At 31.5% G+C, this 18,614-nt stretch overlaps 1 protein-coding gene across 1 annotated transcript in view; it reads left to right on the top strand.

Moving 5' to 3' along the window:
* The first annotated feature begins 9,000 nt into the window (after positions 1–9,000).
* LOC143041890 (COMM domain-containing protein 5-like) overlaps positions 9,001–18,614 on the top strand; it is a 53,748-nt gene continuing 44,134 nt past the window's right edge. Inside the window, exons 1-2 of the mRNA XM_076214023.1 lie at positions 9,001–9,317; positions 17,443–17,603. Coding sequence (XP_076070138.1) covers positions 9,170–9,317; positions 17,443–17,603 — 309 coding nt within the window. The 5' untranslated portion in view covers positions 9,001–9,169. The remainder of the gene's footprint in view (positions 9,318–17,442; positions 17,604–18,614) is intronic.

The following is an 18,614-nucleotide window of genomic DNA, read 5'->3' as shown; positions in this document are numbered from 1 at the left end:
AGACTTATTTTTTGGATCCATTAAATTTTGTAATAAACAGGGAATAATTGTAACAAGATTCTTTTACGAAGTCTCTCAAACAAAGCTCCTATAATTCGCCATTCCCATTGTAGCCTGACATTGGACAGAGTCCAGTACAAATTGGTTTGGTCTAGTCAAGTGATCATATTCAATGTGACGCATAGGAGATTGACCCTGTATGTAATTCAAATCTTCTTGAAATGATCACGAACAGGAATATATATATATATGGTTTAGGGGTGGTGATCCGTCGACCGTTTGCAATTTCTCAAAAGGTGAGGGGTGATCCTTTATTGCATTTGATTTGTTTTGATGTCCCATACAAGAATAGATATGGTTTCGGTGGGGATCTCGACCGTTTGCAAGTTTTCAAAAAGAAGAGGAGTGGGATGATCCTGTGGACTTCCCCTATTTTTCATTTGATTTTTTGGTTCCATACAGGAATACATATGATGTAGGGGTAGGAATCTCAACTGTTTACAATTTTTCAAACAGGAGGGGTGGTGCGACCCCTAGGGACTCTCCCATATTTGATTTGATTTGTTTTATTGTACCATACAAAACATTCGGACAACGACGACGACATGGTATATCATTACTCGAAAGCAAAATTTTGACATGTTCCCCATTACCATTCTCAATTTTATCTTGCCGTAGCTAATAAAACAAATGCAACAAATGACATAAAACTGACTCTGAATCAGTACATGAAATTGGTGTAGAAACCCACAAAGAGAAGATGACCAGGAAAACATTTATACCACTGAGTAGTGTTCTATCAAATTTGAAATAGCATTCTAGAAAATAGCAAAATCTTTAGATTTTCAACTAACAATCCTATTTATGGTTCCATAGGCTTAGATCAAAATGAAAACCTGATCAAAACATTATTCTAAACTTCATATTTTATTAAATTGCAGTCCACTATAACACTAAATCATTTGACTGTACTTTTAAATAGCAGTCTACCAGTCATTATAAAAATCACCATAAAGTATATTAATGATTGTCTTTTATTAAGAACATCTGTATAACTTTTTTTTTAATATGCATCTGTATAATTTTTTTTTAATATGCAACCGAATTTTTGTTTGTGTTCTTTTTTTAATTGTTCATGAACATTAACAATGTGTTAACTGTTGATATTTATAGCCTTTTTCTTCTTCGCTGTGAATACCACTGTCACTCTAATATAATTATAATCAATTTAACTATTGTCAGTTTATTGTCTTAATTTTGTATGCCATAACCATTTAATGTAAATGTGTTTGTGCGAATAAAATATTGTCTATTGTCTAAACAGGCTAACTGTAAATTCAAACTCAATCAGAATGATTCACTTGCTGATCACATATATATGAGATACAGGAAAATGGGAACACAATATGAACATCTAGCTAATATGGGGACGAAGTCCCCAATAACAGTAGAAAATTCAATAAAAAAAAAAAATTCGGGAAAATTTCCCGAATTTTTCATTGTATACTAATTAGACTGGTTCCCGATCGCAATATTCAGTCAATCGGAACAACTCGGCCTTTCTGGTTGCACGAAGAAATAACCTCGTATGCATTAGGCGGAGGAATCATTGTCCGGAAAATTTTCCGATTCGATTCAAAATTATATTTTTTCGACTGGACTGGTACATTTTTTTTACCACTACTGATTTAACTTGCTCCTGTCCGGAAAATTTTCCGATCCGATTGAATTTTATATTTTTTCGACTGGAATGGTACAAATTTTTTACCATTACTTATTTACTTTGCTCCTTCTTTCGCGCCAAAATATTTGGCAGAGTTAAAGTTCTTGATTACTCTGTGATATGTAACCAAATTATAGCGCCACCTGGAGGATAGAACTTCTTTGTGTCGCGGATCACTACAATTCCGGCCAACAATTTAAGAAGAATTTCTCCGTAGTGCATACGAGGCTATTGTACTGCGTAGCGAGAATGGCCGAGTAGTTACGATTGAATATTCAGTATGTTACACATATACCAATATAACGACCGGGACGAGCTTAACGTTACCTTGAACTTGTTTACAACGTTCTTCAAAATCGGAGGTATAGTGCACACTTTCATAGTACTTTCCAAAAGTTAATATTAAAGTTCACTCTTTACAAAGAACCTACAAAATAGCAAATTAACTATATTGCTGGTAAAACAGCCATTTCTAGAGAAATAGGCCATTTTGCCGGCTTGAATCAAAATATTTTAATTAGAGCCGGCAAAATAGCCACTGCCAATTAAAATATTTTACCTGAATTGACCAGATATTTCCGATCAAATTCTATACCTGCTGTAGTTGGCAAGCTATCATTTTGAAATTTGAATTTTGTTATAGAATAGGTAACATATTAAAATGATGAAGAATATTCATAAAAAAAAAGTGTTTATAGCTCAAAAAGTCGGACAGAATTTGAAAATGTAGACCTGAACTATGTGTTATAGTAGTCTCAGCCTGAACGGACAAGACTTGAATTGACCTTATAAACACGGGTAGATGTATTTAAACTGTTTATATTGTATTTATATAAAGAGGTCTTCAACTGTTTCATTTGTAGTATAATTTCCACATACAGCATGTAAATTAATCGTCGATTGAAATGTTTAATTACACGAACGTGTGTCGGCTGCAGTTCACACCTTGTCAAAAACTCTTAATATTATAGGGTAATTCAATAATTCCTTTTATTGTATAGCAATATAATATTTGAAAGTAAAAATTGGTTTAAACTAAGATTTTGTCGTTGATGACGTCATGAATTTTGAAGATTTATTGCACTAGTGCAATATTGGAATTTATTGCACGCTAACTTTTGGTTACTTTCTGTGGGAAATATTATATTGCTATGCAATAATAGATGATAAATCCATTGAAAAAAAAGAAGCAATTGTTATTTGAATAATTTGAGTTGTACAATGTATGTGTTCAATTTTACTGGGATTCTATTTGAAATTTAAGAGGAGGACATGTCATGTATACCTATTCAAAGTCATTGTATTTTCATAGGTTATCATAGCTTCCTATAGCTGTATAATGAAACCTATGGGAATGCAAATCTCACTATCTTTGGTATAATTTTCAAAGTCATACCATGATTTTGCTTTTCATTGTCTAAAATGATAAGAAAACAAAAATAGCAAGTGTTAGTTTTGTTTATTTTTTACATTGGAACAACATAGTCAGTGTGGGGCCACTAAGCTAAACTGCCCGCTTTGCACCAGCTGATATAAATGAATGCTTAGGGTGGGAATCGAACCCACATACACCAACTATGTTGTCCTATATTTTTAAATGAATTAAAATTTGCTCAAAGAATAAACAACCAAACAAATTAAGTATAACAAAATTTAATAAAATGCTCCAGGGCGCAGCTTCATACAACCCCAGAAGTATCATAACTATGTTAAGGAGTAATAATAGGTAGAATTTTTGAAATGAAAAGTCTATAGTTGGAAGTTCAATATACTATGCAAGGGGGGTCAAAATACCATGGCAAAGTAAAATTTTCAAAACATCTTTTCCATCATGTTTAATACATACAAACTACTTATTAGAGTATTATGACTATGTTAAGGAGTTATAATAGGTAGAATTTTTGAAATGAGAGGTCTTAAGTAGGGGGTTCAATATACCACAGGGGGGTCAAACTACTTATTAGAGTATTATGACAATAGGAGGAAGTTCAAAATATTTTGAAAATTTTACTTTGCCATAATATTTAGACCCCCCTGCGGTATATTGAATCCCCTTCTCTAGACCTTTGATACCAGAAATCTGGCAATTCTCACTCTTTTATGTAGTTAGAATACACAAATAGGTAGTTTGTATGTATTAAACTTGCTGGAAAAGATATTTGAAAATTTTACTTTGCCATGGTATTTTGACCCCCCTCCCCCTTTTTTACCATGGAAAATCAAAACTAACCTTATATATATATACATATGTTATAATTACAAATCATTAAAGCATTCAAGCTTCATATGGTCTAGTTATAATGTGTCAATAAGTATTTTGAATGACATTTTGTTGGTAAAGACTTCAGAGCACTTATACCAAGCAAAGATATTTCTTTTAATCAAGCATGGAAAATGTACCTCCCCTTCTTGTATGAATGAGCTTTAGAATAATGTATAATGTTCTAATAATCAACCAGAATGAAAAAAAAAAACAGGGGGGTTCAATTTTCCATACAGGGGGGGTTCAATTTACCATAGCGGTATTTTGACCCCGGGGTCAATTTACCATGGGGTTCAAAATACCATATGACCCCGGATTACGACGACAACAATATATGGTTCATGCATGTCTTTCATCATGTTCATTGTATTATTATAAATGTTGGTTTGCTAGATCCAGCTTAAAAAATCCTAGATCCAAACACCAGCCCAGGGACTTACTGAAATTAGTAATAAAAAAAATCACTTTATCTAATAGCAAATTTATAGTTTCGTCACAAATTGTGATTTTGAAGTTTAATATACCAAAATTTTAAACATATAGGTTTAGATATCGATTATACTTATTTTTTGTAAAATTGGAAAAAATTAACCTTTTTCTTCTTTTCAACCCTCTGAAGACTGCAATTCATCTTTAAACCTGTGATTCCAGAAATATTTCAAAATTTTAGAATATGAAATCTGTAGTCTCTTGTGTCTACAATGTATATCCAGATACAGCATTTAATTTATTGCCCATTTCTTTGCAGAATAATCAATTTAATTACAAAAAAAAGTATACAATACAACATAATATGAACTAATTTAAATAAAATAACAACTAATTTTTATTATTATTTATATTAAAATTATTCAGTTCATGTTTTGTTTTTTAAAACTAATAAGTTCTGTAATTCTGTAGCAGAAGCTGATTGATCTAAATGGTATCATTCATCAATAAACAGATGCATTTGTTTTCATCATTAAAAATAATTGGTGGTCAGATAAACATAAAATATTTAGTTTACTACATGTGCATGAAACCGTCAGAAGGGGGAGGGGGGGGGGGATACAAATCTCTTGAGATATCAAATGTCACTCTTTTTTTTACATGATTAAACCTGATGGATTTAAACATTTTTAGTTTAAGTCATGCACCAGTTTGTCTACCCCCATAGTAAATTTTCAGGTGCAAATGACTGAAATGTGACCATATGTGTAAATTCCCTGTAATAAACAGATGGTCGGATCTCCTGTAGTTGGTGATCGTAATACTGGTATACCAGTATTGTCCACAATACTGGTATAAAAATTTTGTACCAGTATTGTTACTTTTTATAAAAAAAACAGCAATACTGGTACATTACTGATATACCAGTATTGTAGTTGTATTGTTGACTAGACTATATTGAAGATCAAAGGGAGATTAAATGGAACTCAAAAAGATTATAGAGGATAATTGTGAAATCTATTAACAACATGTTAAAAGTCATTACTATACTTGCACAAATAAACAAAGGATTAGGCAGCAACCATTTGATTTTCTGGGGGGGGGGGGCTATGGTTTTTTTTTTCTGTACAAACTTTTTTTTTCGCCTGCGGCGAAAAACAATCTATTTTTTTCGCGACAAGTCGAAAACAATTTTTTTCTTTCAATTTTAGCATTACATATAGTGGCAGCTGGGGGTGAAACAAACAATTTTTTTTTCTCAGAATCAAAAACAAATTATTTTTTTCTCCAAAAACTGGAAACAAACTTTTTTTTCCAAAAAAAACCATAGCCCCCCCCAGAAAATCAAATGGTTGCTGCCTTATTGAAATTAACTCATATCATCATTATTATTTAAACAATTGCTAATAATTTTATCATATTTCTATATTTTATTTAATTTAATATAGATAAAATAAAATAAAAGCTTATTATTATCTGAGCAATAATTTAATAAATTCAAGCAAATTATTAGACTCTAACACTGTAAATTCAGCATTTACATGTATGCCATCACATATTTTGACAGATATTTTAATACATGTATACATTTTTTGTGTACTAAGATCATATGCATTTGTTTGTCTTTATTTTCTTATTAATCTTTCACTACAAAAGATATCAATATAATTCATTAATTATAAAAAGTTGCTTTATAGGGGAACCTTGTTATAATCAAATTAACTAGTTTGTCTACATAAATGTTAAGGGTTGAAGCAGTTGATTCAGAACCATGGACAATACAATTAGTAGCAGATACATGTATATCTACTGGTACAAATACTGGACCAGCATTCTGACAGTTAGAGAGCTATACAAATGCTATCTGAAATAGCTTGTAATCTAGTAAGCGTTAGAGAAAGTCCACAGAGACTGAATACCTAAATACCAATATAGGAAGGGGGAGGGGTTGCAGAAATCACATCTGAAGAAGAAATACCAATGCTGATGGTACAGAAGCTATAACAGCATTAATGTCAATATAAAATTCACTAAAATATACTACATGAAAGAGAGAGCTGAAAGAAAACATAGAAGAAAGTTCAGAGTTTGTTAAAATGCTGAGACAGAAAGGTTAAGAAAAAAACATCAGAAGATTTAAAGCTTTATTTGATGACAATCACATCTATGGCATCATCAGTTAAACACAATCATTCCTAATAAAATTGTCATGTCATATGTTAATTTCATTATGCATATATGTGACACCTTTAACAAAAGATTAATTACCTATATTGTTTATTTAAAAAAAGCACAATACTGGAATACAATACTGGTACAAAATTTTTATACCAGTATTGTGGACAATACTGGTAAATACTGGTATACCAGTATTGCGATCACCAACTACAGGAGATCCAGATGGTCTTCATGTTTTTCATTTGTATATTAAAGTACAATATAGACATTTCCCCACATATATGTCATATCTGGTCATAAATGTATGATATAATTCTGCTTCAAAATTTACTGCTTTAAAACATTATAGCCCGCCGTCATACATTTATTGTTAAACTATTGCGGTGATTCAGCCAAACAAATTTGATTTTTTTCTTTATTCATTCTTGTCCGATACTTATCTACTGATATTAACTGATTAAGTCTTACAGGGTGTTGTAATTTATATGGGGACGAAGTCCCCAATTACGGTAGAAAAATCAATGAAAAAAAAAAAAAAAAAAAATCTGGGAAAATTTCCCGAATTTTTCATTGTACTAATGAACTCAAAATCGTTAACGTTTTTTTTCAGATCTAGTTCCTGTTCCGGTTTTCCCGCATTTGCGCAGAAATCTGTCTTGTTTGCATGAGACTTTGATTTTTTTTAATATTTATCAGTCTAGTAAAACATAAGATTGGATCTCAATACAAATTCAATTTTAATAATTGTTTGATATGAAAAAAACACGTTACGTTACCTGATGAAAGCTTGTCTTTTGTTTACATCGAATATGACGTCATAACTTAAAGAACGTCACAGCTAATTCCCTAACAACAGAACCAAAATCGGGAACGTTACGTACGGTATTTCGGTTTCTTTTATCAACATGATTGAATAGACGTATTTACACTTGTATGCAAATTTGTCTGCCATTACATAACATCACACAGGTTCCCGTAAACTTTGACTTCATAATTCAAAACATATGACGTCACAACTAAAAAGGGATTGTTGCTTGACGTCAAAAGGTTATTCGGAGGTGATGTTAGGTCATTCGGAGGCAAAATACAGCTAAATACCAAAAGTGTAAATATGTTTATTAAGAAAATAATACATAATGCAGACTTCGTCCCCATTCACAGGTTATGCCTGCCTCATATTAGGTTGACATTGGTCTGACCAAAATACAAGTCCTTCACTCCTTGTCGTTGGATGTGCTTGGAATAAATCGTTTGCACATTTTTTGTCTGTGTCCCAATTTAAATCAGTAATATCTTAAATCAAAGAAAATACTTTTTTGCAGAAATGTGCAAAGTCGTTTTGTTATTTCCTGTCTCCTAAGGCCAAAATTTAAAGCTTTTGTTTACTTGAGGCCTCTGAGGCGGACTCCCAAATGCCGACTTCCGGTCCATTTTGAAATTTAAATAATAACCCCGTACCGGGACCTCGTGAGAGAGTATGGCTAATAGCTAATACCTGGAACGTAGTACCGGGAACCAGGATATATACTAATGAACTCAAAATCGTTCAAATTTTTTTTGTCGTGTTTTGAAATCCCGGACCGGCGCAGAAATGTACAATGTACTTCCTTTTTCCGGTCTCGTTTGTATGAAACTTTGAGTAAAATATATATTTATCAGTCTAGTATTAAATAGGAAGGAAAACGCAATACAAATTTCATTTTTAATAATTCCTTGATATGAAAAAACGTTACCTGATGATAGCGTTTCTTTGCTTACATTGCATATGACGTCATAATTTAAATAACGTCACAACTAAAATCCCGAACAACAGAACCAAAATCGGAAACGTTACGGTATTTCCGTATCTTTTTTTTTTAACAAAAATTTAAGTTACAAAATAATAATTCATACAGACTTCGTCCCCATTTACAGGTAATGCCTGCCTCATATTATTTAGAAAGTAAGAATAATTCAACAAACAGAAAGCGTTATTTGCAATACAAAATTAAAAAAAAAAAAAAATTAAAAAAAATAACCAGCTACAACTTTTTAATATTGATGAGAAAGATATTTCAAATTCGTCACCTTTTCCTGAAAATCTGTAAAACAATAATTTAATAAAGTTATGGATTGCATATATCACAGTATTCATAGTGATGATATTAAACACATGTCTTATCTTAAATTTTGTATTTGCAAAGTAAGAAAAATGGATATGAAGATGACATAAGCCGTGGGTTAATGAATGTAAGCATTTTAAATAAAAATGCTATTTTTTTCTTTTCTTAAATCCATCCAATTTGAGATAAATCCTTTGAGAAATAAAAAAGTTATAAGCATTTTTCATTTTGGTCCTGTTATTCGGTCGAGCCATTAGTGTAACCCGGGATTGTCGGAAAGGTTATAGCAAATGCTAAATTTACAGAAACTTCCGCTTCCGGATGGGGGCAGATACCCAAAATTTCTGAGATCAGATTAATTTTACTGATATATTTTACTATATGTTATTGTCATGTCTTGACACAAGTGTTATTTGAAGTTCACATATTCCCTCATTCCGTATTGAAGTTTTCTCCAATATAAATTTTGACAAAATGTCGATAATTCAAGTAACCGGCAGCAGTGGTAGGATAGCAGTTGATCGTACACCATTCTACGGAACAAGAGTTCCACCAGAGATTAAGAAACTATCAAAACCACTGGCTAAACTAGACAAACAGACTTTCAGAAAAATGCTTCAGTGTGAGTTTTAAGGATATATTTGCATAGAGGATAAAGTCCTCATTACACTCATCATGCTCATCCTCATAATTTACACTCATTTAGAAATTTAGAAAAAAAGCTGACATTCCAAATATTTTAACCACTACCCAGACTCGAGTTTAAAATGTAATAGGTACTTTGAAGCAAAGTGCCCATGGTTAATCTCTGCGGTCATTCTGTTTCCAGTTTCCAAAGAGCTGCAATGTGATTCTCTCTGAGTACTCTGGTTCCTCCACAATAATAACAGAAGCACTAATACTCCCTCTGTGTTGGGTTGGGGATTGTACTAGTGGTGGGTTGTATATTAGTTAGTGACACATCTCCATAAACTTGATAGGGTATCCACATGGACTCCATTGTACCCTTGCAGCTAATGAGGGGTGCTCTGTTATTGGCAGGATTTTCTTACATTCATATATTGTCCTGATTGTACATCATTCTTCTACCTTAGTTTGTAGTTTCTTCAGGTCTTTCTGGTAACTTGAAATATATAGTTTGTTGAAACCTGGTACATTCTCAATTACAATTCTATATATTGATTTTTGTAGATCCTTCAACTTTTGTTGCAGAAAGGTCAATATGGGATAGTGATCTGGCAGTGCGGTGTTAGATTTCTTCTTAAAAGCTTAATATTTCAGAAGGTAGAATACCTGCATCCTTCATACATGTACTTTGTATACAGATGCCTGACTGTTATATGTCCATTGTCCTTGACCTCATATTCTTGATTCAGTGACTTCTTGAAAAAATAGTTAAGAATTTTAGTTTTCTTAATTTCTCTCTTAATATGAATAATATGATAAGTACTATATATACCATGGTTCTTACGAGTTACCATATTTAAACAAAGGAATCCGAAGGATGATTGCTTAAATGTGTTAAGGAGTAAGTCACATTGTATATAAAATTTGTAATATAAATAAAATGATTGACAGCTTGAAGACCTTAAACTAAATGATTTGAAATTGATCACGTTACAGTTTTATCCAATGAAATGGAAGCTCGCACAAGTCACTTTTGCGCCTAGGTTACATGTATGATCTTCTGCGGCGTATTTCATTTAATAGAGCCCTAGAATTTGCAGAAAGTAAAGAAAATGTCGGATTTTCCCTATTTTTTAGTTTTGCGCCCCGTGCATGATCGTATGCGCAGGTAATGTCATTATGTCATCAGAAAGGGAACAAAAATGTCGGATTCAAGCGACAAGGATTAAATAATTATTCTAATGACGGTAATATTTGGGGTTTTTTTTGTTGGTTTTCAAGGTATCATACAAATTAATCATCATGATCATATTTTACTGGTTGTTCATGTCATTGAAAAATGCATGTTTATACATTTAAAGTTTTCATACAAACTGCTTTTCTTCTGTTGTTTTATTAATCCGATTATTAGATTATTTATTAAATTTAAACACAATTTTAATGATAAAACACTAAACAGTGGTGGATACAGGAGCGTAGATAGTGTACATCCCCCTATTTAATCGCAAAAAGAATCATGCTTTTTCACAAATATTTGTATCCGATATTTATTCTTTTTTCAATAGTTACCCCCCGTTTTTTGAATCGAAATTTAATTGAATTTTTGCAAAGGAAATGGTACTACATTGCAGTATTACATTTTAATTTTTTCAAAACTGAAAGAAGAAACTTTAAGTATTTTTTCCAAAGTTAAGGAAACTCGTAACAATCCTATATAGTTTGAAAAAGGTTTCTTCAGATGTGGTACAGATGATTTATTGCTTTAAATTTTTTTGTTATAAAATGAAAACAAATGAAAATCTGGACTTTTTCCGTTTTTTCAGTTTCCTAAATATTTCAGAGGCGGATACAATTTAAAAAAAAAGGGTGGAGCTTCAGCCATGGAATAACATGAAAATGAATATGTTGTACCATAGCCAAGCTCTGCCTTCTTTTCTTTGGATTCTAGTTGAGTTGCATATTTAATTAGCAAAGTATGGTACAACATTAATTTGCATATAATATACCATGATTTTCCCCTCAACACTCTTTTTAAGCAAATTATTTCATTAAAACATAAAAAGAAAAAATCCAAATTATGTTACAACTATATTTGGCATGTGCCTCAAGGTCCTCATACCTGTTAGACAGTTTTCACTTGACCTCAACCTCATTTTATTGATCAGTGAACAAGGTTAAATATTGGTAGTTTAGTCCATATCACAGGTACTATTAGCAATAGGTCTACTATATTTGGTGTATGGAATCTATACTATTAAACGAGAAGACCTCATTTTTGGTGTCGCTTCTCTCCTTTCCACAATAAATTAATCAACACGCCTCTGTGTCCTATAGGTACAGTGCATAGTCGCATTTGTCATCCATTCATATGATTATTCAGATTGAGTTATTTTGGGAGAAAAACGAGAAAAAAGGCATCCGGATATTGTCCCGTCATTGGACAAAATTTTAAGTCAGATTAGACTTCCGGTTTGCGTTTTTCTGTATACTTTGAACATACATATACAAAGAATAAAGTGTATTTTCAGAATTCTATCTGCTATCATTTTCAAGTTTACTATCCACGGCGGTCACAGAGTTTATTAAATAGAGAGGGTCTGTATACTATATCAATGACCACCATGGATCGATTAGTAAACTTAGAATTGAAAGTAAATACACTATATTTATATAGTAATGAATGTTCATAATATACAGATAAGCGCTAAAAATATTCATGTGAAATTTTGATACCTTCTCTGAAATTCTCCAGTCATTAAATCTTTTACAAAATTCATTGATTACAAAAAAAAAAGAAGATGTGGTATGATTGCCATGTTGAGACAACTCTCCACAAGAGACCAATATGACACAGAAATTAACAACTATAGGTCACCCTATGACCTTCAACAACGAGCAAAGCCTATACCGCATACTCAGCTTCAAAAGGCCCCGAACTGACAATGTAAAACAATTCAAACCAGAAAACTAGCGACCTTATTTATGTACAAAAAGTGAACGAAAAACAAATATGTAACACATAAACAAACGACAACCACTGAATTACAGGCTCCTTACTTAAATGTTCATAACATACTAAATGAAAACTATATTCATATTGAAATTGATAGAAAACCAAAAATTGGGAATTTTGGAAATAAAGGAGGAGGGATAAAAAAAAAAAAGAAGCATTTTCCTGTCCCAAATAACCTATATATGACTTATGATACTTTTGCTGAAATTCTCCAGTCATTCAATATTTTACAAAATTCTTCCAACAACACTTTACATACTTTAAACTACGCTCTGAATGCCCGCGATTTCGCGGGTGTATTCTAGTGATTATAAGGTGTACATGTCCAACTGATCGGTGTCATCTGACCCTGAACTCATTTTCAGTTTTCTGTGTTTTGCTTTATTTTTCTAATACTGTATGCAATAGGTCTACTTTGTTTGATATATTGAATGACTGTAAGGTTTACATATCTAATGGATGGGTGTCATTGGACCTTGACCTCATTTTCATGGTTAAGTGGATAAAGTTAAGTTTTTATACGCCCATCTTTTAGACGGGACGTATTATGGTATACCGTTGTCCGTCCGTCCATCTGTCCGTCTGTCGTGCACACTTCGGACAATAACTCAAAAACACTTTCACCAATTTCCATGAAACTTAAGTGAATTGTTTATATCTATTGACGTAAGCTCCCTTTCGTTTTTTTTTAATTTCAGATTTTAAGTTTTGGATTTATGGGGCTTTATTCATAAAAAAGGGGGCATTTTCAACACTTCGGACAATAACTCAAAAAGGCTTTCACCAATGTCCATGAAACTTTGGTGAATTGTTTATATCTTTTGATGTAAGCTCCCTTTCAATTTTTATAAATTTCAGATTTTAAGTTTTGGATTAATGGGGCTTTATTCATTAAAAAAGGGGAATTTTTAACACTTTGGACAATAACTCAAAAAGGCTTTCACCAATGTCCATGAAACTTTGGTGAATTGTTTATATCTATTGATGTAACAAATAATACTTAATAAAATCTGATGAAAACATAAAATTTGTAAAATCTTTAGTTCAATTTAAAACACAGTATTTCTTGTAAAAAGTCGGTTCCATGAATGTCATACGTTTGTACTATTATTGAATGGTTGCAAGGATGAAAGCACATTAGCAGTCCCTGAGATACTAACTGTTCCCTGAGGCATATATCATTTTATGATAACATTTTTACTATCTAAGCTATGGATAAAAATCAAATACTGTTTTTGCATATAGGATGTTTTACTCTTGTTAAAATTGGTTGCAATTGAAATCACAAATGATACCTTAGCATTGCAGCTTTTTTATAGAGTTCGGTTTCGGTGGAAGGGTTGAGCGCAATAAAAAATGTTATAAAACATAACTAGTCTACAATAGCACATAATAAGTGAACAAGTGACAACATGAAAATCCTAACATGTGACTAAATATTCCTTAAATGTTAAAGGGTGTCATTTTATGAAAAAAATAAGGAAATCAAGTCTCCTAAACATTTATCAATATGATCATCTTGTGAATATTCTAAACAATAAAAAGGTAATAATCATTATCCACCATATTAAGCACCATTTGAACAACTTTTGCATACATCTTTGTATAATTTAGTATGGATTCCTTACTGTGTTCAACAGAATCTAACTATGAGCAATATACCCCAAGAAAATTACCTTCTTTCCAACTACTATAAAATTTCGAAATCAGCCATAGAATTACTAAAACCCATAATCATATATCACTTTCCTTATATTGCATTTAAGACTTCTATGTTATATGCCAATGTTAATGATATTTGTTTTTTATGCTAAATATTGAAAAGCTGAACTAGGTTTAATCATCAGTGTCTTCTTCACTGTAATCACTGTCCTCATCATCAGAAAAATCCTCATTTTCATTCTCAGAAGAGGCCTCCTCATCATCAATGAAATCTTTATCTTCATCATCAATGAAATCCTTACTTTCATCACCTACTTCCTCATTTAGATCATAACTTTCAGTAGAGTCACTTTTACCATCTTCACTTTCCCTGTTATCTTCTTGCTGCTCCTCATTGTCATTGTAGTCTTTTTTGCCATTTTTATACGCCCATCGTCAATGAAATCCTTACTTTCATCACCTACTTCCTCATTTAGATCATAACTTTCAGTAGAGTCACTTTCACCATCTTCACTTTCCCTGTTATCATAATCTTCTTGCTGCTCCTCATTGTCATTGTAGTCTTTTTTGCCATTTTTATACGCCCGTCGTCTTTCGAACAACGGGCGTATCATGCGCATAAGCGCAGCCCTTTATTGTGTTTTGGTCTGATTTTCTTATACTGTATGAAATAGATCAACTATTTTTGGTGTATGAAAATATTTTATGATGTACTTGTCAGTCTGGCATGTTTTATTTTACTTTGACCTGATTTTTACGATTTATTGCTAAATGTTAAGTCTTTGTTTTTTGGTCAAATTTTCAAATACTTTTAGCAATAAGTGAACTATATTTGGTGTATGGAATGATTGTAAGGTAGGCATGTCTGTCTTGCAGGGTTCATCTGACCTTGACCTTATTTTCATGGTTCATTGATCAATGTTAATTTTACCTGGTTAAGTTTGTCTCTTAGATATCCAATAATTCAAGACAACTACATGTATATTTAAAGCATATTTGGTGTAAGGCATGGTTGTTAGGTGTACAATGTACATGTATTTCCTGTTTGCTTCATCTGACCTTTGATCTCATTTTCTTGGACTATGTTAAGTTTATGTTATAGTTGTAGAAAAGCTTTATATTTAGATCTATCAACATAATATCAGTGGTTAGTAAAGAAGGTGTGACATTTCAGCATGTGCATTCTTGTTTTTAAAAGGTATCCAAATTCATGATGCTAATCTAGCATATTTTAGGTGTATTCTCACTTATGTATGCAGAATAAGGCTTCCCTGGTTGATATGGACCGACTGCGTTTTCTTAATTTTATGTGTTTTTGCTATTTCATCAGGGTATTTCACCTTTGTTGAATTGAACATACAAATTCCCTATTTCAATTTACATTATACCTGTTGATAATTTACTTGATATAAAACTTTTTATTTTTCATCAAAACTTAAATAATAGAGCTTCCCTTGTTTCAATCTGACTTACTTTGTATAACGATATGATAAATTAAAGCTTCCTTATTTAACTTAAACACTTATAATAAATTTCTGTTATTAATTACTAACACCCATCAGGCAACTTCAAATAGTTCCAGGGCTTACTCAATCAGTTTAAGTGTCCAAAGTTTAGCTTCTGCTCAGATTGGATGTATACTGTACAGCTTTAATAAGTTATTATAGTTCTTCCTATATTAAACCCTTCCATCTCATCTTGTTTTGTTTGACAAAATCAGGTCATGTGATAGCCTTGGTGTTGCATTGAATATATAACTTTAGTTGTTCATTGAAGTAATAGATTTGCCCACAAACCTTTTTGTTCATGTTAGATTATGCTTATTGAACTGGTATGCATGATGATAAAATGTACACATTCTTTTCCAAAAATAACGGTGAAGATAATTATTTGAGACCTCTGACGAATCAGGATAAGGAAATTTTGACGAATCATTGTAAAATTGTAACCAATATAACTTTAATGGTATCTGAAAAGGACTGTTTGACACCTGACAGTAAAGGGCATTGCGACCCTCATAAATGAACTTCTATAAGTAGATTCGTAAGATTTATATTTTCTTTTATAGGTTTGAATTATCTTCCCCAAAATCTTCTCTAAAAATTTACAAATAATATATTTTTTAAATTTTCATGTTTTTTAAGGAAAAAACATGCCTGAAACAATGTTTCTCTGGTTTGCTAATAGTTTTTAGATGAGATCAACTTTAGGCAGCAACCATTTGATTTTCTGGGGGGGGGGGGGGGGGCTATGGTTTTTTTTCTGTACAAACTTTTTTTTTCGCCTATGGCGAAAAACAATTAATTTTTTTCACGACAAGTCGAAAACAATTTTTTTCTTTCAATTTTAGCATTACATATAGTGGCAGCTGAGGGTGAAACAAACAATTTTTTTTCTCAGAATCAAAAACAAATTATTTTTTTCTCCAAAAACTGGGAACAAACTTTTTATTCCAAAAAAAACCATAGCCCCCCCCCCCCCCCCCCCCAGAAAATTAAATGGTTGCTGCCTTACATGATAGCATCTCACTTTTTCCACAAGGAAATCAATTGTGTGAAGAAGTAACAATGCAAAAATGTCCCCTTGAGGTTTGTAAATGAGTCCTGTTTGGAAAATAATATGCCATATGTGCAAAGGACAGACAATAATGAATTAAGCACTCTATAATAATTACATTAGATGTATGTTTCATTATAATAAGTTATTATGATTGGCTAATTGCACATCACATGTTATTCCTTAAGCAATTGCATTACACAATAAAACTTATCATTCATGATAGCACAAGGTCCCACAATAAAGTGCACAGGTGAATTAAATAAAAAAAATGATAAAATTCGTGTTTTAATGATCCTAGCTAAAAAATGTAATTATAAGTACATTTTTATTGAATGCTTCTTTTTGTAACTTCATAGGGTTGTAAAAGCGTTGACCGTGCACACATTTTTTAGAATGAAGCGCTTCCACACTTCATACAAAATGTACTTTGTCAACGCTTTTACACCCCAATAAAGTTACAAAAAGAAACATTCAATTCTTAAATATGAAAGTAGTCAAGAGGAATTAATGAAGAAAATATGACTTTTATACTTGTATACGCTATGTACTCATGTAGCTCTTTATTTTTAAGTACATGGAAAATATTGTTATTAAATGTGAAAAAAATACATGAAATAGATAATTTAAAAATCAGTAGAACTTGACTTTTTTTATGCTTTCATTTTTTCCAGCTAAACTAAAACATGTCATAAAAGGTGCCATTATTAAAGAATAGTACTTCAGTTTTTTGCTTTGAATATTGATTTAAAGATAAAAAAAAATACAAATACAAAGTTAAAAAAATCCAATAAAAATATAAATGTGTATATTTGATTAATATAACTTAAAGAAAGGAATCCTTATATCTTAATATTGAGGGTAATTTATCAAAATTTGGTTATTTTAGTGATAGTCAATTCATTGGAAGGGAAGGATGTAGAATTTTCCCAACTTAAAGAATTAGAGACATCTGACTTCAATGAAGAATTACTGAGTATTATATACACAGGGATGATCCAGTTGTTAAAGCTAGCAATGAGATTACCACTTGTATCTCTTAAACCAGAGGTAGGTACAATTTTTATCATGTTATTCTACAGACTATTTTTCTTTTTTCTTTATTGTTTGTATTATTTTAATTAAGTCAATATGTATGGTACATAGCACACACGTTCCAGATAGTTTTACACTCCTACCTAGGAGTCTGCTCCTGTATTAGGAACAAGAAGATGTACTTAATATTAATATGGTAGTTTTTGCATATATATTTATTATGAACGGAACTAAACTATAGTTGTTAATTTCTGTGTCATTTAATGGTCTCTAGTGGAGAGTTGTTATATTGGCAATAATATCACATCTTTTTTTTTTGTCAATAAATTCACACCTTGATTTGGAAAAGGCCATGCACTTATCTGTATATACATGTATATATAACTTTACAAAAGTTAAGATTTAACAAGATGTTAATTGATAGACAGTACTTCTGTACTGGCATGGTTTATTAGGAATATTGTATAACAGTATAGGTGGTTATTTTTCAAAGGGTGGAAAAATAAAATTTTTGCAAAAATTTATACATACATTTAGTACTTTCTTATAGCGAAAGCATTTTTTAAACAATCCATTTTTTTCTTCAGTAGACAGGGCAAGTACCAGTAACTCAAACATAAATTCCAAAATGGCATTATTCACATATGTCTTATAAAATGGCTGCCAGGTGTTTCCTAAGTTTAATAGTGTACAATGATATAAGAGTGTAAGGTACTCGTCAGGTATTTACCCTTATTAATGTGTAGTGTGAAGTACAATGATATAAGAGTGTAAGGTACTCGGTCAGGTATTTACCCTTATTAATGTGTAGTGTGAAACTATGTTAGAGTTGCAAGTCACTCTTGATAATTAAATACTGTAAATTCACAAATTATTGCCACATAGTTCTAAACACAATAATTGAAACTCGCATTTTGAAATATTTTATTAAATTAAACAGGATTTTTCTCTAAATCTTAAAAATTAAAATCGCATTGAAGTCTAAAATGACAAAATCGCAATAATAAATGCACCCAATAATTTCTG

This window comes from Mytilus galloprovincialis, chromosome 8 (genome assembly GCF_965363235.1).
Source record: "Mytilus galloprovincialis chromosome 8, xbMytGall1.hap1.1, whole genome shotgun sequence".
Taxonomy (NCBI): Eukaryota; Metazoa; Mollusca; class Bivalvia; order Mytilida; family Mytilidae; genus Mytilus; species Mytilus galloprovincialis.
This window is presented reverse-complemented; position numbering and strand designations above follow the sequence as displayed.